Source organism: Lipotes vexillifer, unplaced genomic scaffold (genome assembly GCF_000442215.2).
Source record: "Lipotes vexillifer unplaced genomic scaffold, Lipotes_vexillifer_v1.1 scaffold395, whole genome shotgun sequence".
In the NCBI taxonomy this organism is placed as follows: domain Eukaryota; kingdom Metazoa; phylum Chordata; class Mammalia; order Artiodactyla; family Lipotidae; genus Lipotes; species Lipotes vexillifer.
Genome location: NW_006797390.1, coordinates 3408532 through 3427186, shown reverse-complemented (window position 1 = coordinate 3427186; position 18655 = coordinate 3408532). Strand labels below are relative to the sequence as shown.

General features: G+C 49.9%; 1 protein-coding gene across 3 annotated transcripts in view; it reads right to left on the bottom strand.

Annotated features, from left to right (window-relative positions):
• Nucleotides 1-101: 101 nt before the first annotated feature.
• Nucleotides 102-18655, bottom strand: part of ZNF384 (zinc finger protein 384) — a 19363-nt gene continuing 809 nt past the window's right edge. Inside the window, exons 2-11 of one of the 3 annotated variants that reach the window (XM_007469411.1) lie at nt 18115-18174; nt 11428-11498; nt 10902-11139; nt 10618-10665; nt 10064-10409; nt 5364-5588; nt 4480-4662; nt 2929-3007; nt 1999-2157; nt 102-1431 (exon numbers count right to left, since the gene is read on the bottom strand). In XM_007469411.1, the coding sequence (XP_007469473.1) occupies nt 1066-1431; nt 1999-2157; nt 2929-3007; nt 4480-4662; nt 5364-5588; nt 10064-10409; nt 10618-10665; nt 10902-11139; nt 11428-11493 (1710 nt within the window). In that variant the 5' untranslated portion in view covers nt 11494-11498; nt 18115-18174 and the 3' untranslated portion in view covers nt 102-1065. The remainder of the gene's footprint in view (nt 1432-1998; nt 2158-2928; nt 3008-4479; nt 4663-5363; nt 5589-10063; nt 10410-10617; nt 10666-10901; nt 11140-11427; nt 11499-18114; nt 18175-18655) is intronic. The other 2 variants (XM_007469412.1, XM_007469413.1) reach the window with 2 other exon arrangements.

Sequence of the window (18655 nt, the reverse complement as noted above, 5' to 3'; positions counted from 1 at the left end):
GATTAAAAAAAAAAAAAAAAAAAAGACGAAAGGAAATAAAAATGCCATTGGCCAGAAGACAGGGTGAAGAAAAACAAAAGGGACAAAAATAAACATCAAATATGAAAATTCTCAGAGATAATGCATTTATAAACACAGAAATGGTTACAACAAAGATGGCCGTGATGAGTGGGTATATATATATTTATATATATATATTTATATATAAATCCGTGTCCGGCAACTGACCGCGGCACCTAGGGAGCTAAGTCCAGTCCTTGCATCTGCCCCGAACTCTCCCTTCTCTGCAGCCCCCTTATCGTGGGGTTTCAGAAAGAACCCGCAGCTCCTTAGGTTGGGAACGGGGAGACTGAGCACAGGGCCTCGGCTGGCAGAGAAGGGGAGAGGCTCCAAGGAAAACCATAACCCACACTTCTAAGCCACCGTTGGCCATTTTGGGTATCTCCGGCCCCTTGGGGACCACATCTCGGCCCTTGCCCCTTTACAAATAAAGGGGGTCTGACCCGCCCCAGACCTCCCTCCAGCATCAGGTAGGAAGTGAAGTGAGATCATGAGGGGAAGAAAACGGCTCCCAGGGACAGGGGCACGGGAGGAACCTCTGTTCTTTCGCAGGCAAGAACAGAACAGGAGGCTGCTTGCATTTAGGGCTCCCTCCTCTGTGCCGTCTGGGAGTGCCAGCCTCTAGTCCTCTGTCAGCCCGAGCTTGGAGGATTACGAGGGTGAGGAGAGAGTAAGTGCCCACGCTGGAAAAGTCTCTATGAGGTCATAGCAAACCCCTCCCCTGAGCACCAACCCCCAATGTTAAAAGCTACGCTTAGGCGGGAGGCTGCTGGATTACGCGACCAGCTCAGTACTCCTCTGCCATTCAGGAGGGCTGACGTTCCTTCGGAAGAGGAGCTGAGACAATAAGGATGGTATCCTGTGAGAGAAGGCCATGCCTGAGGCCCAAGGAGATGGAGCCGTGGCCTGTCAAGGAAGAAGAGGACTTTTCCCACCAAGAGGAGCTGGAGAAAGAAGGGACCAGAGCCTCTTTCCCCTCTCCCCGGGGGACGGCAGCACAGGTCTCTACGAGCTGGCCAGGTGCTCTACCTGGATGGTGCTGGTGGTGACGGTGAGGCAGATGTCCTTGTGGTGCTCTGCCGTCTTATAGGGGGTCAGGTCGAAGGAGCACTGGGGCGGGGGATTGGGGTTGCTGTCCCCGCCACCCCCGCCCTGGGGGGCCGCCCCCGGGGACTGGAAGTGCGGAGGCTGGGGCGGCTGCTGCTGTGGCTGTTGCGAAGCCTGGGAGGCCTGGGCCTGGGCCTGCGCTTGGGCCTGCGCTTGAGCCTGGGCCTGGGCCTGGGCCACTGCCGCCGCCGCCGCCGCCGCCTGCACCTGCTGCTGGAGATCAGGAGGGTTGTGTTTGCGCATGTGCTTCATCAGGTACGTTTCCTGAGGGGGACGGAAGAGGGGTTGAGGGAAGAAAGGGAAGGAAGGAGGCTCCCTGTAACCAGCACCCTGGGCTGTTACCTTGAACAGAACGACACTTATACAGAGGTGCTCTGGAGCCACGCAGGTTCTCCCCATGAGCCACTTTCAGTGCTCACACCGGGTGGACAAGGTGGGGGGGACCTTTAGGGTAACCGTGGGCATTCAACTGGCACGGGAAAAGCTGTCACTTTCTCAGAGATCTCTGAATGGAACAACCTGACCACCTTTTTCTGGAGTCTAATGGAAAAGATCTAACTGAAATCTCTCGTCTCTCACAATTTCAAGACGCTTTCTTTTGTCCTATGTCTAAGTAAAATGAAGAATCACTGCTGAGCAATCGCCATAGGCTTAAGGGACCAGGCATCCCCCAAATTCCTCAGCTCTGGTCTTTTCAATTTCTGTTCTCTTTACTGATCCTGGCAAGATGGAGCAAGGGATGGATGGGGTGTATTCACTGCGGCAGCTCTTTATCGGAAAGGCGGGGTGAAGCCGCTTGCGGGGGAGGGGAGGGGGGCTCCGAGTGCTCACCGACGTGTACGCCCGGCTGCAGATGGTGCAGGTGTACACCTTGGCATGCTTCACTGTGTGCGTGGACAGGTGCACCTCCAACGAGGTTGCGTCTGTGTACGCCCGGTGACAGTTGTGGCACTTGAAGGGTTTATCTTTGTTGTGCTGCCGCCTGTGGGACTGAGAAAACAAGGAGAAATCAGGACGGGTGCACCAGACTCTGCCCTCCTGCCTCCTTGACCTTAATGGAAAGCCCTGGGCTGGGTGCCAGGCCTCCTGGGTTCTCTTACGTCCGAAGGCAGCAGAAATTGCTTCAAATGAAACTTCAGATGCTACCAGCTAAGGGAAGCAGCATCCTGCAGGATCCTTAAAGTCAGAATGGCGGCTACGCCTGGTCCCACTAGTCCAGTGGTTCTCAAAGGGAGGCATGGGGACTGCCAGGGAACACCAAGACCTTTTCAGGGGGCCCACAAGGTCAAAACTATTTTCAAAATAATAATAATAATAAGACACCGTTTGCCTTTTCACTCTCATTCTTTCATGACTATACAGAGATTACACGACGTGTAATATCGTAAAGACTGAGCGCAGCAGGTAAGAGAATCTCTCCATCTTCTAGTAAAGGCAGACATTAGAGAAATGTGCATAAACATAAAGCAATGCCGTTCTTCTCACTAAACTTTTTGCGGGGAGGGAGGTCAAGAGATATGTTATTTATGTTAAGGTACAATGGGGTTTGTTATATTTAAACAAATTACTAAATAGTTTTTCAGTTTCAGAATGTCTACGTAATTAGGTGTTACCCACATCAACGAAAGCTCTTTGGGCTCCCCGGTGACTGTTAAGAATGTAAAGTGTGCTGAAAAAGTTTGAGAACCACTGTACTAGTCAAACGGCACTGTGACCCCAAGCCTTAGACTCAAGGCCTCGTGTGGAGGGTGGAACACCTACCTGCAGGTTGGAGAGCTGTGTGAAGGCTTTCTCGCAGCCCGGGTGTGCACATTTGTACGGCCTATCCCCGGTGTGGATTCTGCACGGGACGAGAGAAGAAGAAAGGGGAAGGACGTCAGCAAGGCCGCTCAGGGACCAGCGCCTTAACAGGCCTCCTCTGGGAGCACAGGGTGGGTCTCCAGGAGACGCCGGCTCAGGCCAGCGGGCCCGACTGCTGCTCGCTGCCCGCACCACTCCGCTCAAGCTGGGCTCCTCTCTGCTGGCGGAGGGCCGGGGGCTTGGCAGCCAAGGCGCGGGGAGGCCACGATCTGGCAGCCAAGGCAGCTCCTACAGTCACCGGCCCTCACGAGAGTTCAGAAACGTGAGATAAACACACGGCGAGAAAAAAGAACACATAACACTTCTCCCTTGGCCCCCAACATACAGCCAGAAACTACCCCTTCAGCCTTAGCACCAATCCCAGAGCAAGTTCTGGGGTCAACGAAAAGCACAGAGTTATGCGAACTGTGAAGGGCGGCAGCAATATCGATGCTGGTGGAAGCTCCTTGGGGCTTTTCCCAGCTCAGCCCCTAACGGCAGGAAATGCCTAGTTTAGTACTGATCTGACCTCTTTCCAAACACTATAGGGCCCTCTGCTGAGACGAGCCAAGGACTTGAGGGTTGGCAGACCCCTGCTCCTCGGCAGGGACTTCAGAAGCATCTCTGTGACCAGGTGCTTTTTGAGATCCCGGGTATGAAATCCTGAAAACCTCGCAGGACACGTCTCCTTGTGAGGAAAGCCCGATTCTTCCTCTTCGAGAAGCAAGCTGTCGGACCACTTTAAGAGGGATCGCCACCTCCGGAAGCAGCCGGGAGAGGAGACCTGTAGCCAGCAGGAGTCTGGACTCCAGCTCAACTTGAGATCCCACTGAAGGAGACCACCAGCTCTTCCAGGAGGCAGGCTCACCTCCGAGCCACTCCAGATTCACGGGACAAAGTACGCATCCTTACGGAGTAGGAGCACTTTCGTCTCATTTGCCGGCTCTCTGTGAACATTTATGCTGCACTTTGCTCTCTCCTGTACCCCCGGCATCCCTTGGAGCCTTGCTTGGTGCTGTAGGCGTCACTGGGTTGGTACCCAGCTGAAGTCTGATTACACCTCTTCCCGCTCATAATCGGTGCCCTAAGGGCTAGAGGGATGGTCTTCTCCGACCACAGGGCCCTGCTTTGGCATCGAGAATCTTGCAGGATGTGTGCACGGGTGTCTCCAGGGAGGGAAATGAGGGAAGGAAACGTCGGCTCTGCTCCCAGTGAGTTTCCTCCTCCCTCGGATCAGGGACTGTCCCACAGTCACTGTGTATCCTCGGCGCTGCTTCTGCCCCAGAAAGGCTCTCTGAGTGTCCACTTGTGTCTCCAGTCTTGCTTGGTCTTCCTCCCAGATGCCAGCTGTGCTCTCTCCTCCAGCCGGGTCTCTCCCCCGCCCCCCGCATGCGGGCTGTTGTGTGTGTCCGGGGCGGGGGTGGGGAGGGCATGCCAGCGGGGCGGGGGCAGTAGCCCGCCACTCTCCCTTACCGTGTGTGCTGCTGGAGGTGGGAGAGCTGGCGGAAGGCCTTCTGGCAGTAGGAACAGTTGTAGGGCTTGGCCCCCGAGTGGATACGGAGGTGCTGGGCCAGGTAGGAGGTGTTGGCGAAGGTCTTGGAGCAGTGCGGGCACTTGTGGGGCTTGATGGTCTCGGTGTGCATCTTGGAGTGGATCCTGCCGGAGAGGAGAGGAGGGAAGGGGGGAGGAGGGAGCGGTTCGACACCACGGGCTCAGCTCTCCGCTGGGTGAAATGATGTTGCTTGACGGATGAGAGCACCCCTTCCTCCCTCCCCCACAAACCCGCGCCGGCCTGGAGAGGCTCGTGAAGAGGACACCCACATCTAGGTTGCTGCGCATCTTAAGTCGGTGGCTAGAATGGCAGTGAGATGATGAAGAGCTGCACCCCTGGCTCCTGTAACCTTAAAGATTTCGGTCTCGTCAGCCCTCTGCTTTGTGCCAAGGTTACACACTCACCACAGACACCCTGCTTCCAAACAGTAATTTGAACAAAGACCAACACCGCCTGTTCCCCATGGACCTGAGGTTGAATGCACACCTTGGCTCTGAACTGAAGCATATAGTAAAAGCAGGGCCTGCTCTGCAGAAGATTTCCAAACACAGACACAGAGAGAAGCCACACAAATCGTTCCAGACTTTGGGACCGGAGAGCACAATTTTCCAGGCACCACCCCCAAGCTGTAGGGATACGTAGTTTAGTTTTCACAGACAGCAGTGGGAGAGAATCGAGGCTCCCAAAGGGCAGAGTTGAAAGGGACAAAAGAAAACATGTGGAGAAGAGAGGAGGCGTGGGCCACGTGGCCTCGGGGTGAGGGGTCCACGGCAGGGAGTCGGGGGGAGACTGAAAGCAGCCTTACCGGGTGTGCTGCTGGAGGTGAGAGAGCTGGCGGAAGGACTTCTCACAGAAGTTACAACTGTAGGGCTTGGCCCCCGAGTGGATACGGATGTGCTGGGCCAGGTAGGAGCTGTTGGCGAACGTCTTGGAGCAGTGTGGGCACTTGTGGGGCTTGGTCTCGGTGTGTGACTTGGAGTGGATCTGCATCTCCGACTTCGAGTAGAACGTCAGGGAGCACATCCGGCACCTGGGCCAAGGGAGGGCAGCGGTTAGGACCCTGCCCACCGAGAGGGTGTTGCTGAACCCGCCCCTCCACTTCCAAAGATGCCAACCTATCTGATCTCTCTTCTATTCCAGCGACAACGCGAGGCCCTCGAGAGGAGGAGCTCTATTTTATCTATCTTTACAGCCTGCACTTCTAATATAGCCCAACACAAGTATTTAATAAGTGTTTGCTGAAATGCCTGGACTCCCTAAGTGTGTACATAAACAAGAATTCAACCAGGTAAGACAGGAAAATCTTATTACAGGCCCTGGGCTGACATGGCTTTCACCAGACCAGGAATATCACCTAACCTCTGTTTTCCTTCTGCCTGTAACTTGACTTCAGACTTCTAAAGAACCCCTTTCCCCAGTTTCCCGTGGAGAAAGTACATCCCTCAGGTAATCCTCAAGCTCCTGAGGTGACAATGAGGACAAACTGACTAGATTCCTCAGAGGACTTTTCTCCTGTCTCGTCAGATAACTGTCTTCTCTCAGATTTTCTCCTTTTTGCCAGTGATTTCTAGAGGGATGAGGTAAGAATTATCAGGGTTATTTGGAGGGGGCGTTCCCAAACCACATGTCCGGCCTCCGCTCTGGATCTGATGTTCCACCGACTCCCCCCATCCCCCGGCCCCCTGGCAACCAAGTGAGAATTACTTCTGCAACGAGCCAAGGTAACTGCTGGAGTGGGTTGTATCCCTCAAATATGAAGGAGGAAAAAAAAGACTGGCAAAACACTGAGCTTCCCCACTAAACCGTTCCTCTTTCCTGGCTCAATGCCAGCACTTCGGGTTGTCAACAGGATCATCTGAATATACACACTTTCATGCATCATCTGAGCTGGTAATCCTTCTTCCTGCTCTGATACTGCCCAACAATATCAAATAAGGAGGCCTGTGGGCAAGACAAGTCCCAACTATTCAGACTTTACTGGGCGAAAGCTATCTATATGTGAGCTGGAACCCTATCACTCAAACAACTCGCCAGCACACAGTGTGGGCTGGTAGCAAGGGCCGCAGCCTGGAAGCCAGGCAACTGGGGCAAGTCCCTGTTCTCTGGGCCTCCCAACTTCTCTCTCTAAGAGGGGCTTAGGGTGGTGAAGGGTAACTTCTGCTTCTTTCCTGATCCCAAGAGAATATTCAGAGAATAACTGAGATGCAGACAAAGAAGAACTCTGAGCTCCTCAGAGAAGAGACCACTGTTACTTGGGGGTATGGTTCCTGTATTAATGCTTCCATTAAAAATCCAATCATTGAGGCCAATTTCTAGTTCTCTAGTCACTTGGTAATTCTGAAAGAAATCCGATTACCTGTTTACCAACCCCTGGCTGTTGTCTGGGATGCCCAACCACTGTGTGGGAGGGTGGGAGGTTCTGTTTATAGTTAGCAGGGTCTAAAGGACACAGCCAACGGAAGTCCGGACACTGGGGCTCTACTCAGGGTTCAGTTACAGGCTTGCTCATCAATCTAGACCTCAATTTTCTGGTCTGTAAAATGGAGAGATAAATAACTGCCCCCAAAAGGGCCAGCAAACACCCAGGATAGTCAATGGTAAGCGAAGCATTCTCTAACAATAAAACTGCATTAATGTTAGCAGCACCAGTGCTGAATGAGCTCATGCTACTATATATTTCACTAAAACTGAGGTTAGAAAACTAGACACATTGTCACTTGGAGAGGAACTGCACTAGAGTTACAAAATAGCTTCCCTCCACTAAGATTTCTCAGACAGGTGGAATGATTTTAGCTCAAGCAAAACCTCATTAGTTTGCCTGTGAATGCTGAACACACAACTGCACCCCTTAACCTGAAATTAGTTATAGAAGAGAAAATAACCCTCTTCCTCAAAGTTTTCAACGAGGGAAGAATCTGCAAAACTTAAATTCATCAAAAATGGACTGGCAACAACGTGAGCTGTCTCCAGAGATATGAGTATAATAAGGATAATCATAACAATAACACAGTAATAACGGTAGTAATAGTTGCCACCTGTTGTTGTGCCTGACACTGCCGGGCTCCAATTAGGTCCTTTAAACACATTGTTTCCGCTCCTTAAAACAACCTGGCAAGTACTATCCCTGTTCTACAGAAAGGAGCAGAAAGGCTCAGAAAGGTAAAGCCATTTGCCAAAGGGCGAACAGTGATTCATTCTCACCTAACCTTAAGACTCCTCACACTAGAGGTATCCAGGGGGAAGCTGGACCATCCTATCATCTGCCAGAAATGTTTAAACACTAAAACTACAGAGAAGCCAAATAAGTACAAGCCTAGTGCAAGATGTCAGGTGCTGGGAAAGAAACCCGATTAGGAGAGCTGTGGCAGTGGGCAGTGGCCGTGTCGCTGGGCACACAGCTCCAGGGGGCACCATTCACACCCGACACCACAAGGGTGCTCCCTTGGAGGCCTGCAAGGCAATGGCCTTGGTTACAGTAACCACTTTGAAGTGAATTATCAACGCTTTTTTCCCTAAGATGTTCAAAAACACTTTCAGATACTCTGATTTTCCCTCAAAACATTTCCACAGGATAGATGAGGGCCATGACTGGTTTTCAAATTTTACTAGAAATAAGCTGACTTGCCCAGAGAAAAAGAACCCAGTTCCCCCAATACCCAGTCAAATGCCACAGACCACAGGAATGGATGTGGTTGACCCACACCTGCATCGAAACAGGGACTCCTCGTGATTAAAAAGATTCCTTTGGAACCTCAGAGTTCTGAGTTTCTGAAGAAATTCCATTTACCTATAACATAATCAATCCCCCTCAAATTCAGAGTTCTCTTTAGTCACCTGGAGGTAGTGTGTGGAAAATCCTATCAGGGCTGCCCTCCAATTGTACATTCACATTTCTTTGCACATGCACAGTGTGGGAAAGTCCAGAAATAGCTTTAATGTGGGTCCGGAAGACAAAGAGAGAGAAACCTTGGCAGAACCAGATGACGATGATCCACGTGAAGGGCCCTACAGAGTGTCAGGGAGCCCTCCCACCGTTCCTGCAACAACCGGTCTTGTTCAGGTGTAGCTCCATGTCACAATGACCTCACTTTAAGCCAACACATAAAAATCCAAATTTCTACAAAATAAATTTAAAAGGGATTTTCATTTTATGGAATGTGTGATACCTTTAAATGAACCAAACTTGTCAAGTACCTTTATAATATGATATGATGTAAACATTGCTCAGGAACACTTTTACTGTGTAAGTGGGGTACACCTGTAATAATAAAGCTGCAGTGAACTTTCAGATTATGAGCTGGAATTCTGCAGTGCTCAATACTTTCTGCATAGCAACACTCCCCTCATTCTGACTTACAAAGACGGATTTAAACGCTCTGAACTCTCCATGGTAGAAGTGTACAACACATAAAAGTAAATGCTAAATGATGACTATTTCTCATCTCTTTCGAAGTTCCCAACATTTCAAATCTCATTTGATATATAACTCCCAACAGCTGGGATAAACAGAATTCTCCCCATTTTACAGATGAGGAAACTGAGGCCCAGAGAGGGGAAAAGGACTTGCCCAGGGTCACACAGCAAGTTCGTGGTGGAGCCGGGAACTGAATCCATGAGCCCAAGGCTCTGTCCATTTCCTGTGTCGCAGTTCCCTTCGCTCCTAAAATGGGAACAACATTGCCCATCTCGGTACACTAAGGACAGACCCAGTCTCCCAGCCATGCACATCTACCCCTGTCTGTGTCAAAGCTGTGATGGTGGTTATTCCACTCTGTACACTGGGACCAGACTCCCCAAACCCACTAGGGCCCTTGACGGTTCTCAAGGGGATTAAAATATTTCCACCTTTCAAAGGGCACAGGGAGTTTAGATATGTAATTATTTTCGTATAGTACCACATGCAAATATGCTTATAATGCTTTTTGGCAATGGACGACTTAAAGGAAGTAGAGGATCAAAAGAACTTCCATGAATGAGAAAGTGAGCAAACAGCCATCTCACAAGCATATATTCCACAGGGGGAAGGGGAGGTATCCTACTCGTTCCACCTTTTTATACAGACCCCTCCCATCATCGCAACCATGCAGGGTCAGGCAGGCTCAATGCTCTAATACGGCCCAAGAACCGGTGGATAGCACACTGGTTAAGGTTAGGGGCTTACCAGAAATGTTTCTTGAAAAAATAGGAATGGAAAATGTAGAAACCAAAAAGGAGCTGGAGACAAGAGTCTCAAACCCAGTCTAAAGCCTCATTACAAGCAAGAAATTCCATTACGTCACCCCAAAATAAGTCAATGCTGAAGACCTCAAAGAAGGAAGGGGTGAAATGGGTCTGCATCCTGGGGAAGAGGAGCCAGAGAAGGGCCAGAAGCTCCACCGTCCTACCCCTCAAGAGAACACCTGACATGCACGTGGATCCGAGGCGGAAGCTGCCAGGGCGCGGAGCCCGATGGGGGCAGGGAAGCTGAGAGAGCCGCACCCCACACTGCCCGGCTCTGATCCTCACCTGTAGGTCTTGCCGTCTTTCTGATGGTCATCGTCATCCTCGGGGGAGAGGACGTAAGGGTCGTTCATCTCGGGAAGCCCCGATTCCAGCATCCGCTTCTTCTTTCGGCCCCGGGGGGGCTTAGCGGCCACAGTGCCGCCGCCGCCGCCACCGCCGCCGCCGCCGCCGCCTCCTTCCTCTGTTAGGGTCGATGCTACCTTCTTAGAGAGGTCAGGGACCACCTGCAGGGCTTGTGAGCCAGGGGGAAGAGCTGAGACAATCATGGGAGCCGAAATGGGGAAGGTCTGAGCTGACGAGGCTGTGGTCACGAGGGAGCCTGAGGGGGATGTGATAACCAAGCCGGGACCTAGGATTGTGAGAAAAAGGAGATGGTGTCATGTTGCCCAGTCCGGATCCTAGTCCTAGTCCTACGTCATTTTCCCCAGATCATTGTCTATTTAACCCCTCACCACCGCCCCCCCGCCCAGAGTATACAGGAAACCCCAAACCCTGTAGAAAAACAATGGTCTCCTAACCCCTGTCCCCACCCCGCCCCCAGTAACAGTGAGATTTACCCCTTGATTGACTCCCTTCTCTTCTCCACCTCTGAGAACAGGAGACTCCTTGATTCAGAGAAGGAAAGAATGTCACCTCCTCAAAGGCAGGGACCGCATCTTCTACTTCTTTGTATCGCCCACAATGCCTAGCGCATTGCTAGGCACACAGTAGGCACTTAATAAAAATCTGATTGAGTAATCAAACACGCATCCCACTCCCCATGTCCTTGGCGCCCTCCAGCCTGGGGTACTGATCATGGAAGATCAACACCTCAGATTGGAGAAGAGCAGAGGGTGCTCACCAGCGGTCATCAGTCCTGGCGACGGCACAGGGACCACCGTGATATTCTGGGTAACGGATGCCTGGCTATGTGGGGTCAGCTGGTCTGACTTGGACTCTGTGTCCATGCTGATGCCCGAGGGCAGGGACACCGAGGCAGGCACTGTCAGCAAGGTGGGGTAGTGGGGTGGAGCCAGCCCACAGCCCTTCTCTGGCAACAGCTGGTCCTTCATCTTGTTGATGAACATCGTGTTCTCAATCTGAAAGAAAAGGAACGGGACAGTGGCCTCTGAGGGAGAGTCCCGAGTCTGTCTGCTCCCTCGGCACCTCACACTGTCCATCCTCTGTGGGGATCAAAAGGCGGGTGGTTAAGATCTGTGCTTCCAGAGAGAAGCTGAACAGAAACACTGTGTAATTCTCAACGATGGGGGGCCTGGCGAAACAGCATGGGATTTATCTTGCTTCAGTGTCCACGGTAACAGGACTTGCTACTCAGAGCTGAAAAAAGTACCCAGTGGAGCAGAAGCAAAAAACCAAACACCACATACCTGTCCTGAGACCGTGGGGATGGAAGGCCAGAAGTACGGGTTAGAATTGAAGTGAGATTCTTCCATTCTACCTGAAGAAGGAAACGAGACCACATCACGCTCAGGAATCATCTGAAGCAGCTGAGCAAGGGCGAAGGGGCACTGAGGAGCTGCGGGTCTCTTCCCACAGGGCTGGGAGTGAGGAGTCAAAGCCTCAGAATCTAGCATATTAGTCCCTCTGGTCAGAGCCACTCACCACTACATCCCCATCCAACAGAGGCTATCCCAGTTCACATGCTGGTGAAAGAACCTACACACATCTCATTTACCCACACAATGTTTCCTGTACCCCAAATAAACAGAATTGGTATTTCTTTCTTTGGCTGACAAAAAGAGAAATTGAAGTCCTGAGAGAGGAAGGCACGGACCCAAGGTCCACACAAAGCAGATCACTGATCGGCTTGAAAACAGCCAGGGTACCTATCATTTTTCCTCTCCTTTCATCCCTCAAATCCATCTTCCTTGAAATAAAAAATTTCAAGGGTTCCAACTGACATGTCTATAGTTCCCTGTAGCCTGAAAAGGTTCTAGGCCAGAATACAAAATGTCCAAGAGAATTAAAGAATGAAATTGGTGAGAATCAGAATCAAGGTCTTTGGGGTACCAGATGATATCTGGGGACCACGCCCCATGGATCCCACCAAGGTCTGAGAACATCTGTGATGCTGCACTGGGTACCACACACACTGGACTGACCAGTAAGAACCTAGGAGTTACCAGTTTTAAAAGGGGTTCTAGGGAATTTCCTGGCGGTCCAGTGGTTAGGACTCTGCGCTTTCACTGCCGAGGGCTCGGGTTCGATCCCTGGCCGGGGGACTAAGATCCTGCAAGCCACATGGCACAGCCAAAAAAAAAAAAGGGGGACTGTTTCCAGCACCAGCACCCCAGATCTCCACCTAAAGGGATTTAGAACAGGGACAATGGTGGGTCAGAACACACACACATTACCAGACTCCTCTGTAGTTCTCAAACACTATACCTCTAAGAGTTCAAGTTCTCCTCTGTACACTGATGACAAGTAAGCTTAAAACCTGGGGAGGGAAGAATAAGGAGCAAGAAAAGGAATCCCTCAGAATCATGTTGCAAGGCACAGATGGGTCCGGAACCCAGGCATCCCACAACTCATTTTCATACTCTGATCGCTTCTCCTAACAAGGCTTAATTGCAGGCTACTGGTCCAGAGTAGCTTCCCAAAAGCCTGGACCAGGAGAGATCCAGGCTGGCAGAGGCAGGTGAAGCGGGAGGAGGACACCAGTGGGACAGGGAAGTGAGGGAATAAACATTAACAACACCGTGCTGCTCCGGGGCAAGAGCGGCCAAGCTCCAGGAGGGGCAGAAGGACTACAGGATGCTGTGACTTGTAGCCTGGTCACACACATGGTCCCACTGAGGACATGCTGGAGGCGGACACCAGGGGCTCTAAGAGATGGGTGGGTAGACTGGGCAGAGAAACTGGGTCTCAAGCAGTGACTAAGGAAACCAGGAAAGTTCTTCAGCAAAGGAGGTGAAACAAAAGATCTCATCTAAATGTAACGGTGTCCCTGGTCCTTCTCCAGAAGTCTCATCACATTTTCTGCTCTACTGAACAGCACTCTGAATTTTCATAAAACCTATTAAGGGAAGCAGAACTGAATTTCAGCCTACTTTTCCCCAAAAGTAGCAAAGTAGAGTAGCAAATCTGTGGCTACCACAGCTTCACACAAATGAGACTCAACTTTAAATGCCCTGAGGGTCAGGCACAGACCAATCCTGCTTCCCGAGAGTTATAAACACAGTAAAACCAGACACTCTCCACACGGGTGCTACCCAGTTCCCTGCCAGCTTTATAAAGGGCCTTGAGCCTCAGGCCCTCCGTAGGCAATGGACGTTGAGAAACAGTGAGATCACAGTGTAAGGGGACCCGATCTTGCCCAGCTTTGGGGGAGGCAGGGGCCACATCATGAACTGCCCCCAGGCTCTAAGACAGGACCCATCACCCAATAGGCAATTCCATACTTGGTGAACCCAGTGGCAGCAGACTTCGCATACGGACCCTGAAAGCCAAGCCAAGGGCTCCGACTGGGACCCACAGCCCCCATCCCTCTAACCTTCTAGCTGAGAGGCATGAAATCGACAAGGGTGGCGGCTGTGGTGGAAATGCAGTAGAGAATCAGGCTGGAGAGTAAAGGAAAGGAGGATCTAATCATAATATCCCCCTAAAGAGACAAGGAAGTAAACGCATTAGGGATGTGAAAATTTAGGAGGGAGGAACTGAGAGCCTGAAAATAAGGCTGTCCTCAGGATTCCAGCGAACAAGGCTCCTCCCCATGCCCAAACTACATCCATTCTTAGTGTCCTGCCAGGGGCTCAGGGGAAGCTGTTTCTGAGTCAAACATGGCCTGTAGGTTGTTACAAAGGGGCACGAAGTGACTTGGAGGACGATATCACCACCACCATTAGCACCTATTAAGAGCCCACTGTGTTCAAGGTACTGTTCTGAGCACTTTACAACCATCACACCATTTAATCCCACAACAATTCTATGAAGCAGGATAGTGCAATCCCTATTTTTCTTCCTCTTTAAAAAAACATTTTACTGAAATACAGTTGATTTATAATGCTGTGTTACCCATTTTTCAAATGAGGAAACTGGAGGCAAACAGTAAATAGCAGAACAGGGATCTGAACCCAGGACCAAAGAGCAAGCTAGAAAAGGGTCCTACAGGAGACCAACTTAAGTACATGCTCTCTGATGCTGGGGCTTGATTCACAAATCAAAATTTAGACTATTTCCAGAAATGGACTATATACTTTTCAGGTAGTTCTCAATAAATGCTTTCAACAATGAAGTTTTCAGGGAATTCCTTGGTGGTCCGGTGGTTAGGATTCCACACTTTCACTGCCAAGGGCCCAGGTTCAATCCCTGGTCAGGGAACTAATATCCCACAAGCTACAGCATGGCTGCCAAAAAAAAAAAAAAAAAAAAAAATAGGTCAGAAGAGAAAGGAGGATGTTTTAAGTATGTGGAAAACCTCCAGCAAAGACATGAAGCTGAAAAGTGGCCAAAGTTGGAATGAGAACAATACTGTCATTGGCCTGTACGACACTACAGTGTGCTCGGGAACGTGACAGTCATTGATGGCTGTTCACTGAGCTGGCCCCAATGACCCCCTCCTCCTGATATTTATCAAAGGGCTGCCAAAAAAAAAAAAAAAACAAAAACAAACACCAAAAACGAAGTTTTCAATGACAGCAAAATGCAGTGAAAGATGATATATTCTCTGTCCACATCCAGTGAAACCTCACCTGGCCACCAAGATCACTGATTTTAGAATGATGGGGTCTGAATTGAAAGGCCAGACTGTCCAGAAGGGGTAAAGAGAAGAAAAGGCCCCTCCGCCTCCCTGGATGCCCAGCCTCTCACTCTGCTTTGGCTCTTAAGAGAGCAAAGCTGGAGATCAGAACCACAGCTGCTCCTAAAGGAGAAAACGACAAACGTGTCTGTGGGCTCCTGATAAATACATCAGCACAAAAGCGGGTGCACGGGGAGCCCTGCTCACCCAACTGGAAGCAATATCTGCCTGCAGGATGACACCAGGGAAAGGGTCAACACTGTTCTGATGCCAGAACGTGATGTAAATGGCGCCCCCGGGGGTTGTGTCACAGGGTGCCCTGGCACCAGCTCACTCAAATACCTGCCAGCTGTTGTTTTACCACTTCTCCTTTCAACTCTCTAGCACGCATGGAGGAACGCCCACCAAACCATCCTGACATCCAGGTACGCACATATCAACATTCTTAAAACCCGAAGAAAGTAATGATATTACAGGGAAACTTCATCTCTACACAGAGTGCCAGTTTTCTTTTGTCTGTTTTATATTTTGGCCACGCCGCACATCTTGCGGGATGCCAGTTCCTCGACCAGGGATAGAACCCAGACCACGGTAGTGACAACACCGAATCCTAACCACTAGGCCACCAGGGAACTCCCCACAGAGCATCAGTTTTGATGATTATGCCAACACATTAAAAACAAACCAGAAGGGGTTTACCCTAGACTGGGAAGGAAGAGGCAGGCTTCTATTATAGCCCCAAAGCTCAGGAAAGAAGGAAGAACACAGTAGGTGGAAAGATGATGTTGGCAGATCGAAAATCTGGGTTCTAATTCCAACTTTACTACCGCACCACGCCTCTGCCGTTCTCCAATAAGAATGGACGTTTACTGTAATTAAGTTGGACAGCATTTTCCTTTCAAGAGGTTCAGGAACTACATACTCCTTTTCCAATCTCAAAAGAAATCTTGGGAGACTGAGAAGGTGAAGAAAAAAGACAATATTAAGTTACGTCCATGAAACACATAGGAGGACTTGAACTCTTGCACCAGAGCTCTCTGTCCATCTGTCCATCCTTCCCCAGTGCTACCAGCCATCCAGGGATAAAGACATCACTGCCTCTAGCATTGCAGTTTTCGTAGAAGTGCTGAAGACCACCACTTCTTTCCTGGTACTTACAATTTTTACATTTTTTTCCCCCCAAAGTAAAGCATGGTTTCCTTCTCTCAAGAAAATAACATTCTCTCACACAACCAATCTTTAGGAAATCATGAAATACACCAACCCGATTTAGTAGCCAGAGGATGGACCAAGGAATCAAGGCTTCCAGAATCTAGGTTTAGGCCCTACATCAGTAAATGACTCTGAGTAATTTACGACTCTCCTAAATTTCTACTTGGGTAGAGAATGGAAGAGTATAAAACCCCTAAAAAATTCATAAGGCACATGGAATTGAGATGGAGACAACACACAGAAGAAAAAGAATAAAATGCTCCAAGTACTCCTGAGGAGAGTTAGAGAAGCACTTCCATGTGATGAGGACTATTCGTGACAATTAGCAGAAATTACATAGAGACCACATAATTATAAAGGAACTACCCAAAAGTATCAGATCTATAGCCCCCAGCTTACTAATCACCAACTAGAAGCACTAACAAGAAAGAGAGATGCAAAGAACAATCAAGTCAAATTCAACTACAGAAAGAACTGGAGGGGCTTCCCTGGTGGCGCAGTGTTTAAGAATCCACCTGCCAATGCAGGGGACGCGGGTTCGAGCCCTGCTCTGGGAAGATCCCACATGCCGCGGAGCAACTAAGCCCGTGCACCACAACTACTGAGCCTGGGCTCTAGAGCCCTCGAGCCACAACTACTGAAGCCCGCGCGCCTAGAGCCCGTGCTCCGCAACAAGAGAAGCCACCACAATGAGAAGCCCACGCACTGCAACGAAGAGAAGCCCCCGCTCGCCGCAACTAGAGAAAGCCCGCGCGCAGCAACGAAGACCCAACGCAGTCAAAACTAAAAAAATTAATTAATTAAAAAAAAAAAAGGAAAGAACTTGATACATGGATCTCAGACACTCTATTGAAAAAAACTGTTCCAAAATGCACAACTGCAGAAAGGTTGCAATATTAGCTAAGGACTTGAAGTGAGGAAACACACAGGACCATTTTTCCTCAGTTAGGAAACAAATCTTTTTCTCAGGTCCTAAGGGCATTCAAGAAGGGCCATCCCAATAGGATCTGGGGACTTGCTACTGTGAACTCTCCCAAGTACAAAATAACTGAGAACAGGTTTATCCCAATTCCATTGGGAAAGACCATCACACCATGCCCAAAGAGACCAACAGGACCACTACCACCACGAAGCTGGCAATCTGAGCCGGCACCTTCTACCCTGGGCACCACTGGACCTACGCCCTGCAGGAAGAATGCCATGGTGGTTCCCCTCGTCCTGCCCGTTCCACTATTAGCTGACGGATCTGCGCATTGTGAGGCAGGAAAGAAAAAATCAACCAAAAAAAAAAAAAAAGTCTGGAGAAGAGGGAATATGCACCTAATATTTAATCACCAACTTGGCTCAGAAATCTATGGGGAATAAATTTTATAAACCAGCCTGGAACTGGTTCTCAGAAGACACCTCTAAGATTATAAGCTCTGAACTCAAACTCTTTTGGGTTGATATATTGTCATTTTCAGGCAACCTAAAACTCAATCACCATCAAACCTCATATTCTGAATTCTTCCAGAGCTACTTCTGGAGTCTACTGCATACAGTTTTATCCATTTTATTTCAAACTACCCACGAATCAGTTTTTTTCCCCCAAACTTCACCCTGCCACGTCAAGTTCAAATAACATCACGCCACGGATTCTAATCACTCACCAGATCCACTCCAAACACTGATGCAACGTTAAGGATACAAACTCCACTCTAAACTCAGTTCTGCTTGTTCCAAACACGAGAAAGCAATTCCATTAGCTATGCCACAAAGGCTACACTGGCAACTAGGGCCCATTTATCTCCAAAGCAGAATAAATTTCTCCTTTGGACACAATGCAACACTGCTTAGTGAGTTCACTTGAGCATTTCACAACTCATTCTTGTTGAGGACTGGTGGGAATGGAAGGTGATGGGGTACAGTGCCAACTTTCGCACAAAACTTCCTGGGTATCCTCAAGAGATAATACGAAGAGGCTGATTTTTCTCCTACAGCAAACACCAGTATTACAATTGCTATTACTTGAACAATTCTGTCACGCTGTCCGCAAAGGGGCCATTTGATTATGACCCCTTCGCCCCCCAAAACTGGAAAAGCCATTAACCCCAAATTGTCTTACCCTCTCTCTCTCTTCCTCCTGTCGTCTTATTCCTTGTCCTTTCCAGGGCTCCTGAACTTTCTGTAAACAAATTGTCTGGGTTACAGGGGCCAGTAAGGGTGCAGCCACCGGAGAACTGTGGAGAACCTCAGGAATTCTTTGACCATCAGCACTCAGTCCAGAAGGTAGGCGGACCCCCGACCAACCATCCAAAGGTGCAAGGATAGAACAACAGGAGTGCAGGGCCACACGCTATGTGGATACAAGGGAAATACATCCAATTCCCAGCAACTAAGATGAACTCTACCACCAGTGAGTGGGGTCCACCCCTGGGCTCAGACACTGGTTCTTCTTGGTCTCCCGGGGCCGCAGGTAACCGGAGGCGGGGGCGGGGGTGTGTGGGGACGGTTAGAGAACAGAAGAGCTGGAAGAAGAGAAGCGTCCCTGCCTCCCAAGGATTGGCTCAGAAGGCAAAGCTGAGGACCCGGGGGGGATGCACAAGCCCTTGTGTCAGGCACAGTGCCAGTTCAGGCCCAGGCACTTCCTCTGGCCTCCCCCGCCC